General features: G+C 41.9%; 2 protein-coding genes across 2 annotated transcripts in view; both read right to left on the bottom strand.

Moving 5' to 3' along the window:
• The window catches only part of DAB1 (DAB adaptor protein 1), a 1,468,439-nt gene that overhangs the window by 1,259,560 nt on the left and 184,613 nt on the right, over positions 1–24,266 (bottom strand). The gene's annotated exons all lie outside the window — the stretch shown is intronic.
• LOC139182229 (BTB/POZ domain-containing adapter for CUL3-mediated RhoA degradation protein 3) lies at positions 11,014–14,932 on the bottom strand. The gene has a single exon (XM_070786459.1). The coding sequence runs from the start codon at positions 14,486–14,488 to the stop codon at positions 13,541–13,543; it is 948 nt and encodes a 315-aa protein (XP_070642560.1). The 5' UTR covers positions 14,489–14,932; the 3' UTR covers positions 11,014–13,540.

Genomic DNA, 24,266 nt, shown 5'->3' with positions numbered 1-24,266 from the left:
AGCTGCAAATAACATGAATTGCTATGAACATTGGGATGCATGTATCTTTTTGAATTTATGTTTTTGTCTTGTTTTTTAGGTTATATTCAGGAGTGGGATTGCTTCCATAAGGAAAACAACAGTGTGAGTGAGGTGATTAATGCAGTCCAGTTTATCACAGTCCCTACCACTCCCTAATGCCAACTGGACCATGTTAATCACCTCACTCACACTGCTGTTTTCATTATGGTAAAGAAAAGCACGTGTCCCCGGACCTCTCTGGGGAATGAAACACAGATTGAGAGAGCTCTGATTTCTTACATTAAAATCACTTTCTTCATTGAGACCCCAAACTCCATTGAAGAAACCTGAAGGGCCCCCTTCCCATCAGTCACCTCTCTCCACCAGTTTGCCATACAATTCCTGTCATCTCTCCAATTCTCTGTACATCAGTTTATCAATCTGCAAAAAGGGGGCTTTCTTCTTGATCCTCTCTCCTTCTACCCAATAAGAAGGCTGCAGAAGCCATTTGATAACATCTGTAAAAGAGTGATGAGTTTCCCACAGGCAAGTACCCAAGGATACATGCTAACATGCTGTGTTATTAGTTGTTTATCCTCCTCTAAGTGACACTCACAGAAGTAGTATGCAGGGCTTCTCTGGTGGTCCAGTGGTAAAGAGTCTCCCTTGCAATGCAGAGGACACTGATTCAATCCCTGGTTGGGGAAGATCCCACATGCCACAGAGCAACCAAGCCTGTGAGCAGCAACTATTGAGCCCATGCACCACAACTACTGAAGCCCACACACCTAGAGCCCCTGCTCTGCAACAAGAGAAGCCACTGTAATGAGAAACCCACACATCATGACGAAGAGTAGTCCCCGTTCACCACAACTAGAGGAAGCCGGCGCACAGGAATGAAGATCCAGCACAGCCAGAAATAAACAAACGCATAAATAATAATAAAAAAAAGCGGTGCATACCCATGGTCAGACAATGCTAAGCAGTATTTCAAGTCCAGACACTACTACAGACCTATAAGTTGACTAAATTCTGTAGAGAAAAATCTCAGCATTGTGGGAAAGAGGAGTAGAGCAAAAGGAATTCTGTTATAACCTGTGTTGCTAAACACAGGGGATGAGCAGATGGGAAGCGATGAATCTGGAAAACAGATTCATATATTGCTGTATTTCACTGTGGCCTTACTGTATGCTACATACCTTATATCCATGCTGCTGCTGCTAAGTCGCTTCAGTCATGTCCTACTCTGCTGCTGCTGCTGCTGCTAAGTTGCTTCAGTCGTGTCCGACTCTGTGCGACCCCATAGACAGAAGCCTACCAGGCTTCCCCGTCCCTGGGATTGTCCAGGCAAGAACAACGGAGTGGGTTGCCATTTCCTTCTCCAATGCACGAAAGTGGAAAGTGAAAAGTGAAAGTGAGGTCACTCAGTCGTGTCTGACTCTTTGCGACTTCATGGACTGCAGCCCACCAGGTTCTTCCATCCATGGGATTTTCCAGGCAAGGGTGCTGGAGTGGGGTGCCATTTCCTTCTCCATTATATCCATGATCTCATTGATCTCATTTAATTATTTTAAAAAATCTTTATAGCTATTATTATTTTCAGTTTACAAAAAGGGTAGCCTGAGCCCCAGAGAGATTAAGTCATATTCCAAAGACACACAGCTAGTTAAGTAAGTGAAAAAGCCACAGTTCAATTTTAGGGCCTGAATTCTGAAAGGCAATGTAATTTTGCTTCTCTGTAGTTAAAGGGTAAAAGAAGAAGTTGCATTTATTAAGCAAATATTATATACCAGAAAGTGAAGAGGAACTAAAGAGCCTCTTGATGAAGGTGAAAGAGAAGAGTGAAAAAGCTGGCTTAAACTGGGATGACCCTGAGGGATGGGATGGGGAAGGAGGTGGGAGGGGGATTCAGGATGGGGGACACATGTACACCCATGACTGATTCATGTCAATGTATGGCAAAAAAACTACAATACTGTTAAGTAATTAGCCTGCAATTAAAATTAATTAATTAATTTTTAAAAACTCAACATTCAAAAAAATGAAGATCATGGCATCTGCTCCTATCACTTTATGGCAAATAGATGGGGAAAATGTGGAAACAGTGTCAGATTTCATCTTCTTGGGCTCCAAAATCAAAGCAGATGGTGACTGTAGCCATGAATTTAAAATACACTTGCTCCTTGGAAGAATATCTATGACAAACCTAGACAGCATATTAAAAAGCAGAGAGATCACTTTGCCGACAAAGGTCCATCTAGTCAAAGCTATGGTTTCCAGTAGTCATGTATGGATGTCAGTTGGACCATAAAAGAAGGCTGAGTTGATGCTTTTGAACTGTGGTACTAGAGAGTCCCTTGGACAGCAAAGAGATCAAACCAGTCAATCCTAAAGGAAATCAGTCCTGAATATTCATTGGAAGGACTGATGCTGAAGCTGAACCTCCAACATTTTGGCCACCTGATGCAAAGAGCTGACTCACTGGAAAAGATCCTGATGCTGGGAAAGATTGAGGGGAAGAGAAAAGGGGGCAACAGAGGATGAGACGGTTGAATGGTATCACTGACTCAATGGACATGAGTCTGAGCAAACTCAGGGAGATAGTGAACTACAGGGAAGTTTGGTGTGCTGCAGTTCACTGGGTCACAAAGAGTCAGACATGACTTAGGGACTGAACAGCAAGGTAGGGTTTTTTTTAATTTTTTTTATGAAAAACAAGAAAAATATAAAACTGTTGAGGTATAACTTACATACCATAGAATTCACTGTTTTTAAGTATACAGTTCCAAGATTTTTAGTGTATTTCCAAAATGCCACAATCTAATTTTAGAACATTCCCATCACCCTGAAACGATGCCTTGTGTCTATATGTAGTTAATCCCTGTTCCTACCCTCTGCTCCCAGCAATAACTGATCTATTTTCTTCCTCTAGAGATTTGCTTTTCTCGGTAGTTCTTCTAATTAGAATGATACAATATGTAAACTTTTACATTGGGGTTATTTTACTGAGCATATTTCTGAGGTTCATCCATGTTTTAGCATCTCATTGCTTTTTATTTCATTGTATGGATATACACCATTTTATATGTCCTTCTACCAGATCATGAACATTTGAATTGATTTCATTGTTTTATACATAATGCTGCTGTAAGAATTCCCAAATAAATCTTTTGTTACACGAGTTTTCATATGAATAGATGTCCATGAGGGGAATTCTGGCCATATGGTAAATTCCTGTTTAACATTTTAAGAAACTCAAATTGTTTTCCAAAGTAGCTCCATACACATCAGGGAGAAACATAGCCTAACCAACACTTAGTCACCTATCTGGCCCGGTGGATGTTCAAGTTTGCAGCCATCAGTCTGCACTCGGCTATGTTCTGTGCCATCATAGGAAACTCTACTTCACATCGACAAAGGAAATCCAACTTTACTAGAATATGTGTGAAGTGTTAGTCCCTCAGTCCTGTCTCATTCTTTGCGACTCCATGGACTGTAGACCCCCAGGTCTGTCCATGGAATTTTCCAGGTAATAATGCTAGAGTGGGCAGCAAGTCTCTTCTCCAGGGGGTCTTCCCAACCCAGGGATCAAACCCGGGTCTCCTGCCTTGCAGGCAGATTCTTTACTGTCTGAACCACCGGGGTAGCCCGCTACTAGAAAAAAAAAAAAAAAGGCTTCAAATTCATCTCTTCATATCCAGTATGCAAAATAATATGGTAAAATTGGAGGTGTTCCAAATAAAAGAAGGTGGAGTTTGAGTTGTGTTATTAATCCTATTTTAGAAAAGAAGAAACTGGGACTCAGAGAAGTTCAGCAGTTAGCCCAGAGTCACACAGCTGGTGGGAAATGGTCCAGTTGGAACTCAACTCCACGTCCTTAGGAACTGAGGCAAGGCCTCTATCTGTACCAGAGTTGCCCACTAAGGGCCATTGCCCTCACATAGAATAAATTTGCCTCCTTAACTTCTGTGATTCCAGTGCCAATCATAATGTTTGACACACAGAAGATGCTCTATAAGTATCTTTTAAATGTATAAAATTGCTCCACAAATATATGTGATAAAAATGTTATATTTTAATTTGATAACCAACATGGATTTTCAGGTGGGAGAAAAAAAATAAGTTCTGTATAACTGTCTTAATGTAACTGAATATTCAAGTGTTATTGGAAGAAAAAAGATCATATATTTACTAGTGCTTTCCATGTACAGGGTATTGTACTTGTTGCTATGGGATTTGAAGGGATGTCATATAGTGCCTGATCCACACTGGATTTAGAAAGCTACTAGGAAAGGAAACTGATTTCTTAAGTACCCAGCTGCCCTCCTTTTTCTGTTTCCTTTAAGCCCCACAACAACCCTAAACCTATATATAAATAATTTCACCTCATATCCAAAAATGACCTGCTCAAAGTCACCCATATTTGGTGAAGCCCTCTTCTTTGCACTGCACCACAAAAGGTTTGAAAATCTACATTTGTGATCCAAGAATTAGATAAGAACAGAGGAAAACAACCCTTGAACTGTTACAAGCCAGTTCAATATTCACTGCAGAAATGTTATGAATTAAAAGGAGAATGACTCTGAGCCTCAGTTTCCTCACTCATAGAATGGGTCATAAATGTGCCCTCATGTTTCTGAAACACTCTGTCTCCACATCTCTGTATTTATCTTTCTCTCATGTACATGCTCACACACATGCACCCACACACATCATCCATCACCTCTCTTCTGACCATTCCTTCTCTTGTTCCATTCCTCTCTCCAATATCTTCACGTACCTCTTCCCTAAGATATGCCTCGAATCTTTCATTTCTCTCTATACTTTCTCTGCTCTATGGCTAGTTGTTCTGATCCAGTATCATGGCTTCAATAATCCCATCTATATGGACATCAAATTTATTTCTCCTGTTTGACATTTTCACTTCTAATAAGTGTTATCAGAAAGCATAAAAGCACTTTCCAACAGGTACCTGAGTCAGTTCTAGCACATTTTATCTGTAGTCATGAAATAATAATTTCTCCCCTGTGTTAATGTGGATTTTTTATAGACAGTAGTGTCATAAAGTCTGGGCTATGAAAATAATCAGACCCAAGTTCTAAACTTGGTTTAGTCTTCTGAACTATAAAATGGAAATTAAACATAACATCACTTAAAAAAATAACTTTCATTAAAGATTGTTATAAAGAGTGCCTGAAATAACAAGGGCTGAGTGCTCAGCATGGTGTCCAATTTCTAGTAAATATAGTAAACAACAGCCGTATTAGTAGGAGAAGCATTCATTGTACTACACAGAGGTCAGCACACTTTTCTGTAAAAGGATGGACAGTGAATATTTTAGCCCTTCAGGACATATAAGGTCACTGTCGTATTTTGTTCTTTGTTTGTCTATGTTATTGTCAGGGTTTTCCAGAGAAACAGAGCAAATATTTATTTGGACTTGGCACATGTGATTTTGAAGAATGAGAAGTCCCAAGATCTACAATTGGCAAGCTGGAGCCACAGGGAGAGCCAATGATGCAGTTCTAAGTCCAAGTCGGAAGGTCTGAGAACCAGGAGAACTGATGGTGTGAACGCCAGTGTGAGTCTCGGTCTGAAGGCAGGAGAATTATGTCCCAGCTTGTAAATAGTCAAGTAGAGAGAAAGAATTCTCCTTACTCAACACTTTTGTCTATCTAGCCTTCAACACATTGGGTGAGGCCCACCCACACAGGGAAAGACAATCTGCTTTATTCAGCCTATTGATTTATATATTAAACTCATCTAAAAACATCTTTGAAGATATACCCAGAGAATAAAATTTAACCAAATATCTGGATACCTCAAATATTGGGCTTCCCTGATAGCTCAGTTGTAAAGAATCTGCCTGCAATGCAGGAGACCCCAGTTCGATTCCTGGGTCGGGAAGATCTGCTGGAGAAGGGATAGGCTACCCACTCCAGTATTCTTGGGCTTCCCTTGTGGCTCAGCTAGTAAAGAATCTGCCCGCAATGCAGGAGACCTGGGTTCGATCCCTGGGTTGGGAAGATCCCCTGGAGAAGGGAAAGGCTACCCATTCCAGTATTCTTACATGGAGAATTACATGGACTGTAAGTCCATGGGGTCACAAAGAGTTAGACACGACTGAGCAACTTTCACTCACTGGATACCTCTTGACTCCACCAAGGTGACATACAAAATTAGCCATCACATTATGTTTGTTTGTTTTACAGCCATCTAAAAAAATGTAAAAATCATTCTTATCTGGTGGGCCACATATAAACAGCACTTATGCTAAATTTAACCCTTGCACAATCTGGTCTAGAACCTCCAATACAATGAAGCTGTGAGACCAGATTTCCTGACTTCTTCTTGATCAACAGAGGAAACTTTCTGTTTTTTCACCATTAAGTGTCACATTAGCTATAGGTTTCTCACAGATATGATTTACAGTTAGAAATTCTTCCTGCTTCTAGTTTATTGAGAGATTTTGTCATGAAGGTTGAATTTTTTCAAATAGCTTCCCAGGTGGCATTAGTGATAAAGAATCTGCTTGCCAATGCCAGAGATTTAAGAGACCCAGGTTCAATCCCCAGGTCAGGAAGATCCCCGAGAGGAGGGCATGGCAACCCACTCCAGTATTCTTGCTGGAGAATCTCCATGGACAGAGGAGCCTGGCAGGCTACATACAGTCCATAGGGTTGCAAAGAGTTGGACACAACTGAAGTGACTTAGCATACAACACGCATGCACACACAAGATAATACGGTTTTTGTATTTTATTAATACAGTGTATTATATTAGTTTGGGGATGTTAAATTTAGCTTGCATTCCTGTAATAAATTCTACTTGGTTGTGGCATAAAATCTTCTGTTTATATGGTTGTGAATTCAATTTCCTAACGTTTTCTTGAGGATTTTTGCGTCTATATTCATGAAGAATATTGATCTGTAGTTTCTCTTTCCTGTGATACCTTGTTTGGCTTTGATATCAGGTTAATACTAGCCTCATAGAATAAGTTGGGAAGTGGTCCTTCCTCTTTTATATTTTGGAAGAGTTTGCAAATGATTAGCATTTGTTCTTTAAAAGTTTGTTAGAACTCTCCAGTAAAGTCATCTGGGCCCTGGGTTTTCTTTATGGGAAAGTTTTAAATTATTCATTCAGTTTCTCTACTTGCTATAAGTCTATTCACATTTTCAAACTCTCGTTGAATTGGTTTTGTTAATTTATGTCTTTCTGGGAATTTGTCCATTTTATCTAAGTTGCCTTATTTGTTGGCATGAAGTTGTTCATAGAAATCCCTTACACATATTTAAATTTCTGTAAGGTCATTAATAATTGCTATAGACTGAATGTTTGTGCCCCCTAAAATTCGTATGTTGAAATCTAACCCCCAGTGTAATGATGATTGGGAGTGGAGCCTTTGGGAAGTGATTAGGTTATAAAGCTAGAGTTTTCATGAATGGAATTTCTGCCTTTGTAAAAGATATCCCAGGGCTTCCCAGGTGGCTCAGTGGTCAAGAATCCACCTGCCAGTGAAGGAGATGGAGGAGACTCAGGTTCAGTCTCTGGGTCAGGAAGATCCCCTGGAGGAGGAAATGGCAACTCACTTCAGTTTTCTTGCCTGGAAAATCCCATGTACAGAGCACCTTGGTGGACTACAGTGCATTGGCTCGCAAAGAGTTGGACACAATTGAGCAACTGAGCACACTCGCACACAAAAGAGATCCCAAAGACTCCCTAGCCCCTTCTGTCATGTGAGGACCCAGCTAGAAGATGGAACAGGAAGTAGGCCCTCACAGGAAAATGCTCACACTTGATCTTGGGCTTCCTAGCCTCTAGGACTGTGAGAAATAAATTTCTGTTATTTACAAGCCACCTAATCTTTGGTATTTTGTTACAGCAACCTGAACTGAGTATGACAGAAATGCCACATTGATTGATATTGGTCATTTGTGCTTTCTCTCTCTTTTTTCTTTATCAGTCTAGCAAAATGCTTGTAAATTTTGTCAGTATTTTTATTATATTTTTAGTTTTGTCTATTATCTCTTGCTTTCTGTTTTCCATTGATTTTCTGTTTCTGTCTCATTTTTTTCCCACTATTCTTTTTCATCGTCAGCCTTCTGCTTGCTTTGGGTTTAGTTTGTTCTTATTTTTTAAAGTGGAAACTTAGGTAACTGAGTTGAAATCTTTCTGTTCTTCTCACATAGTCATTGAAAGCTATAAATTTTCCTCCAAGTACTGTGTTAGCTGTAACCTGTAAAATTTGGTATGTTTTGTTTTCATTTTCATTCAGTACAAAAGATTTTCTAATTTACTCTGTTTTTTTTAATTTGACTCATAGTTTATTTATAATTGCATTGCCTAGTTTCCAAATATTTGTTAATTTCCCAAATTTCTTTCAGTTGTTGATTTTTAACTTAATACGGTTCTGGTTGGAGAATGTATTTTGAATGACTTCAATTCTTTTAAATTTGCTAAGGTTCGCTTTATGGTCTAGCTTCTGTCTGTCCTGGACAATGTTATATGTATGCCTGAAAAGAATATGAATTCTGCCACTGTTGAGTGGAGTGTTCTGTAATTGCCACTTAGGTCAAAATGATTGATAATATTGTTAAAGTCATCCGTATACTTGCTGATTTTGTGTCTAGTTTTATATCAGTCACTGAGAGTGGAATATTGACATCAACTGTTATTATTGAATTGCTTATTTCTCTTTTTAATTATTTCCATTTTTTTTTCTTTCTATATTTTGGGACTCTGTAGTTCACGTTTACAACTGTTTTATAGCATCCTGAGGAATTGTCCCCAGTAACACATTTTGTCTTAAAATCTATTTTGTTTGATAGTAATATGCATGGTATATCTTTTTCCCATCCTTTTACTTTCAACCTATTTGACTCCTTAAATCTAAAGAGTACATCTTATAGAAAGCATATAGTTGGATCGCTTTATTATCTAGTCTGGTGATCTGCTTTTAATAGGAGATATTCACATCTAATAAAAGTTCTATTTATAATTAATGTGATGCATTTAATGTAATATTAATATGGTTAGATTTACATCTGTATTTTGAAAGTTGTTTTCCATATGTCTCAAGACTTTCGTGTTCCTCTTATACTACCTTCTCTGGAGTAAAATAGATATTTTCTAGTGTACCATTTTACTTCCTTGTTGGATTTTTCCACAACATCCTTTGAGTTATTTTCTTAGTGGTTTTTCCCAGGATTCTAATATGCTTCCTAATCAATTAGAATATACTTCAGATTAATACTAACTTAATTCCAATAACATGTAGAAACTTTGTTCCAATATCTATTTGCTTTCTTCACCTTTGTTCTATTATAGTCATATGTTATGTTATTATAGGTTCAGTTCAGTTCAGTTGCTCAGTAGTGTGCGACTCTTTGTGACCCCATGAATCGCAGCACGCCAGGCCTCCCTGTCCATCACCAACTCCCGGAGTTTACTCAGACTCACGTCCATCGAGTGAGTGATGCCATCCAGCCATCTCATCCTCTGTCGTCCCCTTCTCCTCCTGCCCCCAATCCCTCCCAGCATCAGAGTCTTTTCCAATGAGTCAACTCTTTGCATGAGGTGGCCAAAGTACTGGAGTTTCAGCTTCAGCATCATTCCTTCCAAAGAAATCCCAGGGCTGATCTCCTTCAGAATGGACTGGTTGGATCTCCTTGCAGTCCAAGGGACAATATGCCCCCAAATACAGTTTTATAATTATTGTTTGATGTGATTGCTTTTTCAGTCAGTCAAAAGAAAACAATATACATATTTACTCTCATTTGTATTTACCTACATAATTACAAATGCTGTCTATTCATGTGAATTCAAACTATCATCTGGTGTCATTTCCTTCCAGTCCCAAAACTTTCTTTACTGATGCTTATAAGGCAGGTCTGCTGGCAACAAACTCTCTCAACCTTTTTTATCTGAGAATATCTTTATTTCACATTCATTTGTGAAAAACAGTTTTGTCGGGTATAGAATTCTTGGTTTACAGGCTTTTACCTTTCAGCATTTTGATGTCATCATACTGCCTTCTGGCCTCTATTGTTTCTAATGAGTTTGCTATTAATCTTATTTTGGTTTCTGTGTATGCAATGAGTTATTTTACTTTTGCTGCTATTAGGATTATCTCTTTATATTTGACTTTTAATCCTTTGACATCATGCTTCTAGTCAGAGGTTTCTTTGTGTTTGTCTTACTTGTAGTTTATTGATGTTCCTGGATGTGCAGAATAAATTTTTAATTAAATTTGGGAAGTTTGGGGCCATTAATTATTTAAATATTTTCTTCCTTCTCTTTATCTCTCTTATCTCCTCCTGGGGCTCCCATTAAATATACATTGACATGCTTCATGGTAATCCACGTATCAAAGAAATTGTTCATACGTTTTTCATTCTTTTTTCTTTCTATTCCTCAAATTGGATAAATGCTAGTTACAGATATTAAAGTTCACCAATTCTTTCTTCTGACATCTTGAATTTGTTCTTGAGCATTTTCCATTTCAATTATTGAACTTTTCAACTTTAGAATTTCCTTTGGGTTCTTTTTTATAATTTCTATATCTTTATTCTCTACTTAATGAGTCATTGTCAGCATATATTCCTTGTATTTTACAATGTGATTTCTTTTTAATATAACATATTGTGAAGCTGCTTTGAAGTCATTTTCTATTAAGTCCAAACCTGGGCCCCTCAGAGATAGTTTCTATTGACTATTTTTTTCCTACACATGCATCATAATTTGCTATATCTGTACATGCTATATTTTTTGCTGAAAATCTACATTTAAGATAATACATTGAAGGAATTCTGGATTTTTTGATTCCCAGAGGTTTTTTTGTTTGTTTTCAGGGTTTTTGTTGTTGTTTATTTGCTTAATGACTTTGCTGGACTAATCCTATAGAATACGTGTCCCCCAAAATGTGCAACTGTTAATGTTTATGCTCAGGTTTTTTTTTTTTTTTTTTTTTAATTCCTGTTTTTATTTTTTTTTTTTTTTTTTTTTAGAAGCATCACATGTAACTTTTATTTTACACACGTCCACAGAGGCTGGTACAACATACAGCGACTGCTGCTGAAGCTCAGAGTGTACTTTTTCCCGTGGCACAAAGACAGAAAGGTTAGTGACACACACGTGTTACGGTGACTCTGGGTGGTAGGGAGCACACATTCCAGACGGAGGGCTGGGGTACCTGCACGGCGACCACCCCGCTGAATCACTGCAGGGGGGCGGCTGTGAGGCCTGGCCAGGAATTGTCATGGGCAGAGGCCCCCCCAGTCACCGCAATCAATGACTTATTTGGAAAGAAAACCTGATTATGAGGGACCTAAAGCCGTATTGGTTCTTCCCACTGTAAGTTATTACAGTGTAATAAAAACTACACTCTAACAAATCTTAGGGCCAGTGATTTGCTTGGATGGTTCTTAAATACAGGTATTGACTTTTGCTGACCCTTCGTGCTCACATAAGAGATCAGTTCCTTGAAGAATGTGTCTGATAACAGAGCCTTGGGCCAGCCAACGCTTCGTCATCATCAGCTCATGGCTATAGGCAGCTAACAGTATCACTCTCTGTGGAATGCTTTAATGAACTTGTTCATATCCCAGGGAAGCAGAGAGTCCAGACTCCAAGTGCAAAGTTGGAGGAGACGTGAAAATAGACATGGCCAGAAACATTATTAAGTCATAAGGTGTAGAAGCCCCCGACAGCTCAGACTGATCCACAAACTCACTCTTCACATAAACATTTAAACACAAAAGAGAACTTACGTGATGGCTTTTCCATTCCTACAGAAAACATCAGAACTGACATTCACTTTACCGTTCTAGAAAAGGACAACCCCAACAGCAGGGTTGGTGTTTAAAACTTCCACAGTAGAAAATATTTACAAACCATATTTAATTAAGCCCCCTCCCTCCCATCCTCAGCACTTAATAAAATCCAGGTGGCCTATATACGAAAGTTGCCCGCGCAACAGTTTAAAAAGCATCTACCCCTGTATGTGATTTTTAGGTTTGATCATGATTGTTTACAAGTTTTACTGTAGGCTTTGCTGCTGGATACAAAATAAAGGCATACAACTGTCCCAAGTAGGGCCGGATGTACAAAGTCTAAGCAGTAAAAACCATTTCAAAATATAAACTCGTTTCTTGGGGAATACACTGTCAAAGGCTGCCCGTATTAATACCTTTGGTATAAAACAGTCACTTGAATAGCCAACAAAACCCATCCAGACCGTACACACACCCTCACTTCCTGGAACTACTCTACCAGCCTAGTCTCAGCCAGCCACATTCGTCACAACTCCCTCTGGGCCGACACGGGCGTGGAGCGGCGGGGAGGTAGGTCACCGAGAACGTCCGCCCCCCACGAGCGCCGTGCGGGCAGCAGGGCTCCAGCGTGGGCCCCCCGGGCCCCCAGGCACACATCCGCATCCAGTCACGCACGTCCCTTAAACAAACATGAACACAGAAACCGACCGGACCCCAGAAACCTGCACAACCGCTCGGTCTGCTCACTGACGGCCATGTCACACTGTGTAAGACTCCGAGGCAGAGACCCGGAGGGCATCTCCGGGTAACAGCCATCCTGAGGCCACTGTAGTAAGCACTGGTCCTGCCTGGACGCCAGGACAGAGTCTGGGGCCAGATTTCCTTTCTTCTAAGCAAAGGGGAGAGCATCTGCTTGGGGCAGCAAGCCCCGCTTGACAGGGCAGAAGGCCGGGGAGGAAGGAATGGAGCCCACCTGGCAGCGGTCTGTGTGCTGTGCCAGTGAGCAGGCCAGGTGGCCGGCCTGGAATGGAGTGGGTCCCCAAGGCTGGGGGGGGGGGGGGGGGGGGGGGGCATTGCCCGCAGCCAGACCACAGATCGCCCGAAGGGGCAACAGGTCTGCCCTTCGGCAGAGCTGGGCAGCCAGGGCCACGCTGGGAACCGCAGCAGAGAGACATGAACCTCCAGGGCACACCTCCCGCTGCCAGGAGCTGTGGGTCTCCACCCACAAGCTTGGAGTGGTGCCCATGGCCGGATGGGCAGCTTGCAAAGCCCTGGAGCCTGTGCCAGGCCCCGCACACAGGAGCGGGGCCAGGGCGCTGGGCTGCAAGGTGGGGAAACGTGGGGACTCCGCTGGTGACCACCAACCACAGGGCCCCGCTCCCAGCTGGCAAACTGAACCCTGGAGGGAAGGCCCCCGAGATCAGAGGCAGTCAACACCCACCAAAATAAATACTGCACAGGCGCTTCTCACATGCATGTCCACCCGTTCACCCACCCCCTCCTCTGGAAGCAGGGAAAGCCTGGCTCCCGCGCTGCTCGGATTCTCTGGGAAACAGAGACTGTGGACCCGGCTTGTTCACCAGCTGGGGTGCATTCACCTGGGTAAAGACATCAATTCACCTTGTCGAGAAACACTAAAATCGTTTGGTTTGTAGGGAAGTCTCTTCAGACTCTGGGGGAAGTGGCAGGCTGGGAGCCGGTGGGGGTGCTCGGTGCACAGCAGCGGGGGGGCGGGCGGCAGGTGGGGGGCGGCAGGGGCCCCCACCCTCTCACTGGTGGAGGTGGGCCCGGTCGTCCGGGCGCTTGATGTGGATCCGCCGCACGCGCTCGATCCGCTCCCGTTCCCGCTCCTCGTCCTCGTCCAGGTGGTGGGAGCGCCCGGCCGCCCCGCCCGTGGCCTCCAGGAGTGCGTTGTCAGGTCCCCGGCCATCCTGGGCCTCGTACAGCAAAATGTTCAGGGTCTCCTCGTAGATCCGGGCTTCGGGGAACTCCACCTTTGTCTGCTTCTTCTCAGTGGCGTAGACGATGGAGGTGCAGCAGACCTCGGCGATCTTGCGGCCCTGGCCGTAGAAGGACCAGCAGCAGATTTCGTCCCCAATGACGTCCTTTATGAACAGGACCCTTCCGTTAAAGCGCAGAGACAGCTTATCAAACAGTTCGATGTTTTTCAACATATTGTCGTCAGAATTGCTGGTATACGAGTATTTGTTGTTACTTCTGTTGTAGAGCAACTTCACAGCTGGCTTATTTGACGTCGCTATAAGTTTCTGTTCTTCCTTGGATGACGTAATGACGGGAACTTTGCAGAATGGCTCGTAAGTATCTTTGTTTTGCAGGGCGGCCTGGCACTCTTCCACCAGGCCCTGGACCAGGTAGTACTTGGCTTCTGCCAGCAACTCTTCGATCTCCCGACGGCTCTCGGGCAAGGGGACCGCCCCGTCGCGAAGGTAGTTGAGTATCGTACCGAAGTGCTTGCCACACCGGTCAATGAGGATCCAGCCTTCACTGTCCGTGAGCACCTCCATGCGCCCGCTGAACATGGCCTTCAGCATGGTGTCCTGCTTGGTCAGCGTCTGCATGGTGGTGTAGTAGAGGGCTCCACCCACGTTCAGCTTCACGTACTTGGAGCTGGGGCTCGTGCCCTTGAAGGAAGTGGTGCGGGTCGCAGCCGCTGGCACCGCTGAGCTCACCACACTTTCTCCTGACATCTCTTCCATGAAAAGCCGGAGGAAGCCGGAGTCTCCAAACCCGGACTCCCTGTTTTTATTTTAACCCTGGCTTCCTAGGGTTTGCCCTAGCTTAGCAGGCACCCAATGATGGGTCAGAAGTAGTGCTCAAATACCTTGGTTTAGTAAGATATCTGCCCTTTTCTGATGAACCTGTAGGTGGGTTGAAGAACATATTAAAGTTCAAGCACTTTAAAACTGCCCAGTTTACTTTCTGATGGGCCTTCTTGCATCCCCTCTATGAGTTCACTAGGCCTCATCTTCAGTCATAGATGAGTAGTTAGCAAGGGCCCTCTGGTGCCTCCTGAGTACGCACGCAGCCTTGCACATATGTGTAGCTTTCCAGACCAACAAGGAATGTGGCAGCTTATCAGAGTCCAGGATAGCTATCTCATTCTCTGGATCTCTTTGCTACATTTCTGATATAATCTGTTGACATGTCTTGTCCCAATATTTGCAAGTATTTGCCAATTGGCTTTCCAAGTGTTTGCCACTGAGATTGCTATTGTTTTTAACAATGCCACTGGGTATACATAGCGCTCCAGATCTATCCAGTCTCCTCTAGCGGCAAAGCTACTACCTTTCAGTTTGCTCTACCATTATAAAACCATTCTACATGCCTTATAGGGCTCCTCTTTGTTCCCATGGGAGTAGGGGAGACTTGCCCTGGTCCATTACTGCCTGAGATTACAGAGAGAAAGTCTTTCTTATTCTTTAACCTGGTATTAAGAAATCTACTTGCTTATAGATATAAACCACTGTTTATATCATTCACCAGTCATCAGTTTTATTAGAAATAAAGAATTTTTTTAAATGTTCACATGTTCTTTTTCTGCATAAACTGAACTGAAATTGATTAGACTAAATATTATGTGGAAAAGCACTCCTAACAATTGGGACTAGAACCCTAGGCCCTTGAATTCTGGATTAACCACACACTCTACATCCTATTCATGTCTCTTATTTTGAATGATAATAACAACAAATAAAATGAAAAAATGAGGGTTTCCTAGTCTCCAAGTCCACTATCCAAACACATGTAAAAACTACTTGGTATAAACTGCTTGAAACACAGTAACATCAGCTAAAAACAATGCTCTATCCTTTAATTCAATTTCATGTTCATTCCAATTGGCTGGAGCATGAATTCAAAGAAATAAGTAGTTGTTCACAGCAGGCGCTGAGGTGAACTCTTGTTCTGGGGAAGGCCATGTTTTCTCTGGTTAGCAGATGTTTTGCTAGCTGACATTTAGAAATAAGTCAAAGTTGTCTTTTGTTATTATGCATAATAGATCTCAAAGAATAAATGAAAAGCCTTTTACTCTAATTCAGAATGCATTTTGCCTCTCTGAAGGCTACACTGGTTGAGTTCTTAAAAGCTCAGGCATGGGGACACATAGAAAAGAATAATATGACTGAGTCTGTGTCTATGGGACCAGTCCAAGAGCCTGGTCATGTTTAACACCAAGAAGAGGAGATCCCATCCACATCAGTCTGTTATACTGAGGAATGGGAGAGGCTCCTTATTGCCTTCTCAGCTGGATGAATGCTCTTATTCCATACTCTGAGAAAAACTTAGTTATCTTTTCTATTCCCTAGATATAATGTAGGAGAACCACTGCTGGTTTGATAAGAGTTACTACTTAATCAGCGTATTCCACTCCGGGTCCAACTCATCAATATCAAAGCTAACCCATCCCATGGGTATGATAAATGAGAGACAATCATAAGAAGAGAAGGATGGATAAAGTGCCATGGATGTGGAGTCATTATCTGCAGGAATCTGTGGTTTTCAGTTATGTGCTGAGGAAATATACACATAAATGGGGCCCTGAGTAGTATTTTCCTGACGTATCTCTAGGGCCTGCAGCAATGTTAATGCATGCTGGGCAAGCATCCTGCTGCCGTATCATGTGGCAGTCACCCAGACTGAATCTTTCTAGCCTGAAGCCTTAGGGAGCCTGACAATTCAGAGCCTGGACTGCTTTTCTAACTGGACAGCAGGCCTGGCTATAAGGTTTTGTCTCATGCTGGTTCCTGAGGCCTACCACAGCTTTTTTGGAAAATTTTGAATCTCTGATGTATGACTTCATTCTACCAATACTTCTGGCAAAGTGGCTTCATGCTGGAACTTCAGCAACCTGCAAGAAGCTCAGACCAGGGCAGCTCACCCCTCACGCTCCCAGCCAGCAGCACTACCTGCACCTACATTAGGCCACCCTGCAACAGATGCGGAAGGCTGTTGTGTTACAGAACAAACAGGGCCCTCGATGTGTGAAGACTTGTGTTTGGATGCTGTTGCCCTTCAACATTTATAAGATTTTGGGCAAGTCATTGAGTTTCTCTGAACCTCAGGTTGCTCATCTGTGAAGTATGAACAGAGCTGTTGATCCCAGAGTTTGTGTGGCTGAGACTGTGATGTATTTCACTCAGCACCCATTTAACCCCCTTCTAGCTTGTATTCTGTTCTACCAGCAAAATCACATTTCCGGAACTCTCTTCCAGCAAGGGTACAGTCATGTGACATAATTTCCTTCATTTATACACAGCCACCCAAGACGTTTATCCAAAGGGCGACATGAAGAAGCGGCCACGCAAGGTGAGCAAATCTTCCGACAATCCAAGTGGCAGCGAGGTCTCGTTCTTCTGGAGCAGCCAGTTTCGAATTTCTGATTTTCAGGACTGAGTGACAAAGATGTTAAAGGGCAGGCACCAAGGGCAATAGATTTTCTCTTGAGACAACAGAGTGACTTTTCCTGCCCATGGTGTTTTGCCAGTGTAACATCCAAGTCTTGTTATCTGCCTCTTTATGAGCTATTGTGAACTATATAATATTCTTTAATAAATCCTTTCCGCTTAACTCAGTTGAAGTGGATTATGTTATGTGCAACCAAGAAGCCTGGAGATAACAACTGTGATAAGCATTAAAGGAGTAAATAGAAATTAAAGTATCTTGTAAACTCCAACAGTGAGAAAAATGGTAAAAACTTAAAACTTTCCACTGTCTTTTAAAAGATGAACACATTTCATTAATCAAGGTGAAGAGAGTTGTGATTTAATTCTCAGAGCAGTTCTATGAGTAAGAATTTGTATCAGTCCTCTATTTCTGCAAGAATGTTAAATAACAAACCACCTTATAGCTCAGTAAATTATTTGGTTTGAGGGTCATGTAGGTGGTTCTGATTTAGCCTGGATGTCTTTATACATTTGAGGATTAACTGGGTTTTTGATCATCTAGGCTGGCTCTGGCTGGGGCAACTTAGCTCTCAGTTTGTCTTCATGTCTCTCATCCTTAAACTGGCTAATTCAAACATGTTTTCTTGACTATGGTAGATGAGCAAGAGGGTGAGTGGAAACACACTAGCATTACTGAAGTCTCTGCTTGTATCACATTTGCTAACATCCCAGGTCAGAGTGAGAGATCACCACAGAGTTACTTGGCAAAAGATGTGAAAGAGTTAATAACTGAATTCAATATTGCAATCTGCTGCAACATACACATCTCAGTCTTATAGATTTTTAAAGATGTTCAAAGAGATTAGGTAAATTGTCTTGCCTTCGAAATGCAGTAGGTGGTGATAATGTAAGAGTAACCCACTTTAATCTGACTCCCAAACACCCAGAAACATTCTGCTCCACATAACGTATATGTGTGTAGATAACTGTATTTTATATTTTTATACATTTATGAAATATATGCTAGCATATTTATACACATATACACAGGGCTTCCCAGGTGGTGCTAGTGGTAAAGAACCTGCCTGCCAACGCAGGAGATCTAAGAGATGTAGGCTCGATCCATGGGTCGGAAAGATCCCCTAAGTAGGACATGGCAACCCACTTCGGTATTCTTGCCTGGAAAATCCCATGGACAGAGGAGCCTGGCGGGCTATGTTCCATAGTGTTGCATGGAGTCAAACACTACTGAAGCAACTTAGCACACACACACACACGCACATATACACACATCTCTACATGTGTAAATATATATATATATATATATACACTGTTGCTGAAGCTAAAGCTCTAATACTTTGGCCACCTGATGCAAAGAGCTGGCTCATTGGAAAAGACCCTGATCCTGGAAAGACTGAAGGCAGAGAATGGGATGGTTAGATAGCATTACCAACTCAATGGACATGAATTTGAGCAAACTCTGGGAGATAGTGGAGGACAGAGGAGGCTGGCATGCTACAGTCCATGGGGTCTCAAAGAGTTGGACACATCTTAGCATCTGAACAACAATAACAATAATACAAATGTATTATTGTTTGTGTATATATATGTATACATACATATATTTATGTGTATTAAGCAAACAGATCATGGGCTCACAGGCCAAATCCAGCTGTTTTTAAATGACCTGATATAAGAATGTTTTTTTACACTTTTCAAGTTTGTAAAGTCAAACAAACAAATGCAAATCAAAACAACAATGAGGTATTGGGGTCAGAATGACCATCATCAAAAAATATACAACAAAATAAATGCTGAAGAAGGTGTGAAGAAAAGGGAAACTTCCTATACTGTTGGTGAGAATGTAAATTTGTAAAACCATTAGGGAGTACCATATGGAGGTAACTTCATAAACTAAACATAGAATTGCTATATGATCTACTCCTGGGCACCCCAATGTTCCTTGCCGACCTCTTTACAGTAGCCAAGACATGGAAACAATCTAAATGTCCATTGATAGAGAAGATGTGGCACATATATACAATGGCATATTATGGTCACAAAAAGAATGAAACTATGCCATTTGCAGCAAGATGGATGGACTTAGGGACTGTCAGGCTGTGTGAAATAAATAAGACAGAGGAAGACAAATATCACGTGATATCACTTACATGTAGAATCTAAGAAATGGTACAAATGAACTTATTTACAAAACAGAGTCTCAAGTATAGAAAACAAACTGCTATACCAGGGAGGAAGTGGGGGGACACACTGGGAGTAATAAGGATTGACATGTATACATTGTTTGTGACATTAGACAGGAGACAGGGATCAAGACCATCCCCATGGAAAAGAAATGCAAAAAAGCAAAATGGCTTTCTGGGAAGGCCTTAAAAACAGGTGTGAAAAGAAGAGAAGTGAAAAGCAAAGGAGAAAAGGAAAGATATAAACATCTGAATGCAGAGTTCCAAAGAATAGCAAGAAGAGATAAGAAAGCCTTCTTCAGCAATCAATGCAAAGAAATAGAGGAAAACAACAGAATGGGAAAGACTAGAGATCTCTTCAAGAAAATCAGAGATACCAAAGGAACATTTCATGCAAAGATGGGCTCGATAAAGGACAGAAATGGTATGGACCTAACAGAAGCAGAAGATATTAAGAAGAGATGGCAAGAATACACAGAAGAACTGTACAAAAAAGATCTTCATGACCCAGATAATCACAATGGTGTGATCACTGATCTAGAGCCAGACATCCTGGAATGTGAAGTCAAGTGGGCGTTAGAAAGCATCACTACAAAAAAAGCTAGTGGAGGTGATGGAATTCCAGTTGAGCTATTCCAAATCCTGAAAGATGATGCTGTGAAAGTGCTGCACTCAATATGCCAACAAATTTGGAAAACTCACCAGTGGCCACAGGACTGGAAAAGGTCAGTTTTCATTCCAATCCCAAAGAAAGGCAATGCCAAAGAATGCTCAAACTACTGCACAATTGCACTCATCTCACATGCTAGTAAAGTAATGCTCAAATTTCTCCAAGCCAGGCTTCCGCAATATGTGAACCATGAATTTCCTGATGTTCAAGCTGGTTTTAGAAAAGGCAGAGGAACCAGAGATCAAATTGCCAACATCCGCTGGATCATCGAAAAAGCAAGAGAGTTCCAGAAAAACATCTATTTCTGCTTTATTGACTATGCCAAACCTTTGACTGTGTGGATCACAATAAACTGTGGGAAATTCTGAAAGAGATGGGAATACCAGACCACCTGATCTGCCTCTTGAGAAATCTGTATGCAGGTCAGGAAGCAACAGTTAGAACTGGACATGGAACAACAGACTGGTTCCAAATAGGAAAAGGAGTACGTCAAGGCTGTATATTGTCACCCTGTTTATTTAACTTATATGCAGAGTACATCATGAGGAACGCTGGACTGGAAGAAACACAAGCTGGAATCAAGATTGCAGGGAGAAATATCAATAACCTCAGATATGCAGATGACACCACCCTTATGGCAGAAAGTGAAGAGGAACTAAAAAGCCTCTTGATGAAGGTGAAGGTGGAGAGTGAAAAAGTTGGCTTAAAGCTCAACATTCAGAAAATGAAGATCATGGCATCCGGTCCCATCACTTCATGGGAAATAGATGGGGAAACAGTGGAAACAGTGTCAGACTTTATTTCTTTGGGCTCCAAAATCACTGCAGATGGTGACTGCAGCCATGAAATTAAAAGACGCTTACTCCTTGGAAGGAAAGTTATGACCAACCTAGATAGCATATTCAAAAGCAGAGACATTACTTTGCCAACAAGGGTCCATCTAGTCAAGGCTATGGTTTTTCCTGTGGTCATGTATGGATGTGAGAGTTGGACTGTGAAGAAGGCTGAGCGCCGAAGAATTGATGCTTTTGAACTGTGGTGTTGGAGAAGACTCTTGAGAGTCCCTTGGACTGCAAGGAGATCCAACCAGTCCATTCTGAAGGAGATCAGCCCTGGGATTTCTTTGGAAGGAATGATGCTACAGCTGAAACTCCAGTACTTTGGCCACCTCATGCGAAGAGTTGACTCATTGGAAAAGACTCTGATGCTGGGAGGGATTGGGGGCAGGAGGAGAAGGGGACGACAGAGGATGAGATGGCTGGATGGCATCACTGACTCGATGGACGTGAGTCTGAGTGAACCCCGGGAATTGGTGATGGACAGGGAGGCCTTGCATGCTGCGATTCATGGGGTCGCAAAGAGTCAGACACGACTGAGTGACTGATCTGATCTGATCTGATACATAAAACAGATAACTAATGAGGACCTACTTTAAAGCACAGGGAACTCTACTCAATACTCTGTAATGACCTAAATAGGAAAAGAATCTAAAAGAAAATGTTATATATGTATATATATATAACTAATTAACTTTGTTGCACACCTGAAAATAATGCAACACTGTAAATCAACTATAGTCCAATACAATTCTTTAAAAAGAAAAAGAAAACAAAGAATATGTAACAAAGACCATATGTAGGTGGCCTTAAAACCCTAAAATACTTATTATTTGGCTTCTTACAGAAAAAAAAATTGCTAAAGAATGGACTCAATATATGACTTGTAGATCCAGAGGCTCCACTTTGGATCAATGTGTAGAACTTACAAGAAACTCTCCATTAATGACAATTCTCCCCAAACACATGGAGCTGAGTCTCCATGTACTGAGTTTCTCAACACTTCAAACATTTACAAGGAAACTGAACATTCATCAAAAACAGCACGTTTCTACTTTGAATAGGAGCAAAACCAGATGACCCCAAAGGTTTGTCTAGTGCTAAGATCCCATGAGTGTACAACATGAAGCTAGGATTTGATGCATAAAAAGTGAATACTGGAAGACTCAGTTAACCAAATATAGAGCAGACTCTCTAGTGGAAATGTCACAGTCCAAAAATAAACAATCAGCCATGGCATCTTAACAACCTGGAATTTATTCAGTTATGTCATCAACATGTTAAACATTGAAGGTGATGGTCATGTGTACCTGTCACTCTCAAAGACTAGGGAAGGTGTTAACGCACTTATTTTGTTTTCCCTATGTACAGGTATATGACCAAAGCTGTAGGTAGCAAAGCCTTCAGTAAATGGAACTTTGCTTGTATACCTGAATTTCATGGGTCTTGAATGTTCCACAAGGGATCCAAGCACAGCAAAAGTATTTATACACTAGGACCACTAATCAGGATTTAATTAGCCTTATAATTAGAAGGATAAACAGAAGTACAATTCCCAAATTGCTCGTTGCTTTTTTTACATGTCTATGGAGCTCTATTTTATTTGCCTTTGCACCTCCCAGCATTTTAGCACAAAATTAATCATTCAAGTTTGTTAAATATTGAATGAATTGCTTGCTTGCTTTCTACAAAATTCAGCTTTATCATATTTGCTTAATTACAGTGTCCAAGTGTATCAACTATACACACATTCCACTCCGTGGGTTACTGAAAGAGAGGAAAATGATATTTATATTCCCAAACTGAGGTTGCTCCAGTACATAATAGTGGGGCAGATTCATACAGACTGTTGTCAGTTCAATAGTTTTTCTTGAGGTTCCTTTAGTTTTATCTTCGGGAAAGTGGGTTGTGCTGCTCTTCTTTGTTTTAAGTGAAGAAATTAACATATAGAGGAGTTAAATGGTCACTTGGTTTAAGACAAGGTTTCTCAAAGTATGATTCCCAGATCACCTGATCAATGCCATTTAGGGTGTGTATCAGACACCTTGTATGCACTAGTAGAGATGCACTTGTCTTTGCCTCTCTCTGGGGCCTTCAACCACCTGGTTGACCCCAGCCATTCCTGTATCCACCAGATCTCCCAGGTCCCTACTGACCTCCCATGAGTGTGATCGACAACATCTGGGATACGCCAATGGCCCGGGCCTTCAGCTCTCCTCTTCACTGCCATGTCACAAGATAAAAGGTCACAAGATCCACCTGGCACCTGGCATTTTCAATCCAGAAGTGCAGAGGAATTCATGCTCCATGGAGAGCCTCTAGCCATGGGAATGGGAGACAGTGGAGGAAGTCTCCTCATTCCTTCCCCTGCTCTGACCATCCTGATACAGTGGTTCCATAGGCTCCTGGGAGACCATCTTGTGAGAACTTAGTTTCACTTGCCATCAAATGGCAGCCAGTTCAATCACATACTTGCACTGGGATTACTCCCTTTCCTCACTCCCTTTGCCCTCCTGGTACATCTCTGGGCATCTAGTTCTCTGTAAAGTGGTAGGATATAAGCTTTTGCATTGGCTTTGCCCTCTGGGACCCTGGCCAGCTATTCTTGAGTTGGGGTGCCTGGGACAGGGCACTTTTGAGCTGCCCACAAGATGTTTAGGCACCTACAGAGAACCACAGGATCTACAATGTAAACTGAGCATGAAGGACTCTAACTTCAGTCATCTTTTCATCCTAACTTATGCTGGATAAAAGAAAGACAACCCCATCATTTTTTGCTAGGCCAAGGAGAGAGAGAAACCCCTGACCGATCACACCACATCCACTCCACACCTCAAGAGGCTGCTGAGCTGTTCCTGACACCTGACTATACCTGCTGCCAATGCAGTGCACCAACTCACCTGCCCATGTGGGCACTCTGTCCAGATCATCACGCCTGCGCTGATCTGTTACATCAGACAGGCAGTTCTGTCTCATTTCCTGGCTCACAGTCAGCCAGACACTTTTGCGTGTTCTTCTACTGTCCTTTCTCTCTCTCTTACTCTCTCTTTCCCTTTGGCTTTTTTCTTCTCTACTTTTTTTCCCTCTTTCTTTCCTTCCTCCCTCCTTCCTTTCCTTCCTTCCTCCCTCCCTCTTTCTTTCTTTCTTTCTCCTTCTTTCACAAGTCACTCCAACCCTAAAGACCCTGATTACCATCTATTGCCTCTTTGTTGGGAAAATACCAAGCTAAATAAATAAATAAAGTATAGCACTAACTGCCCCACAAGTGATGAGGGGACGGCAGTCCCTACTGCTTTGTTATAGCTGTTTTCACCCTCAATGTCATATCCCGGAAGCTGGATTAGAAGGGACACTGCTGGCAAACATCTTTGGAAATGCTATAA

The sequence above is a fragment of the Bos indicus genome, chromosome 3 (genome assembly GCF_029378745.1).
Source record: "Bos indicus isolate NIAB-ARS_2022 breed Sahiwal x Tharparkar chromosome 3, NIAB-ARS_B.indTharparkar_mat_pri_1.0, whole genome shotgun sequence".
Lineage (NCBI taxonomy): Eukaryota > Metazoa > Chordata > Mammalia > Artiodactyla > Bovidae > Bos > Bos indicus.
This window is presented reverse-complemented; position numbering and strand designations above follow the sequence as displayed.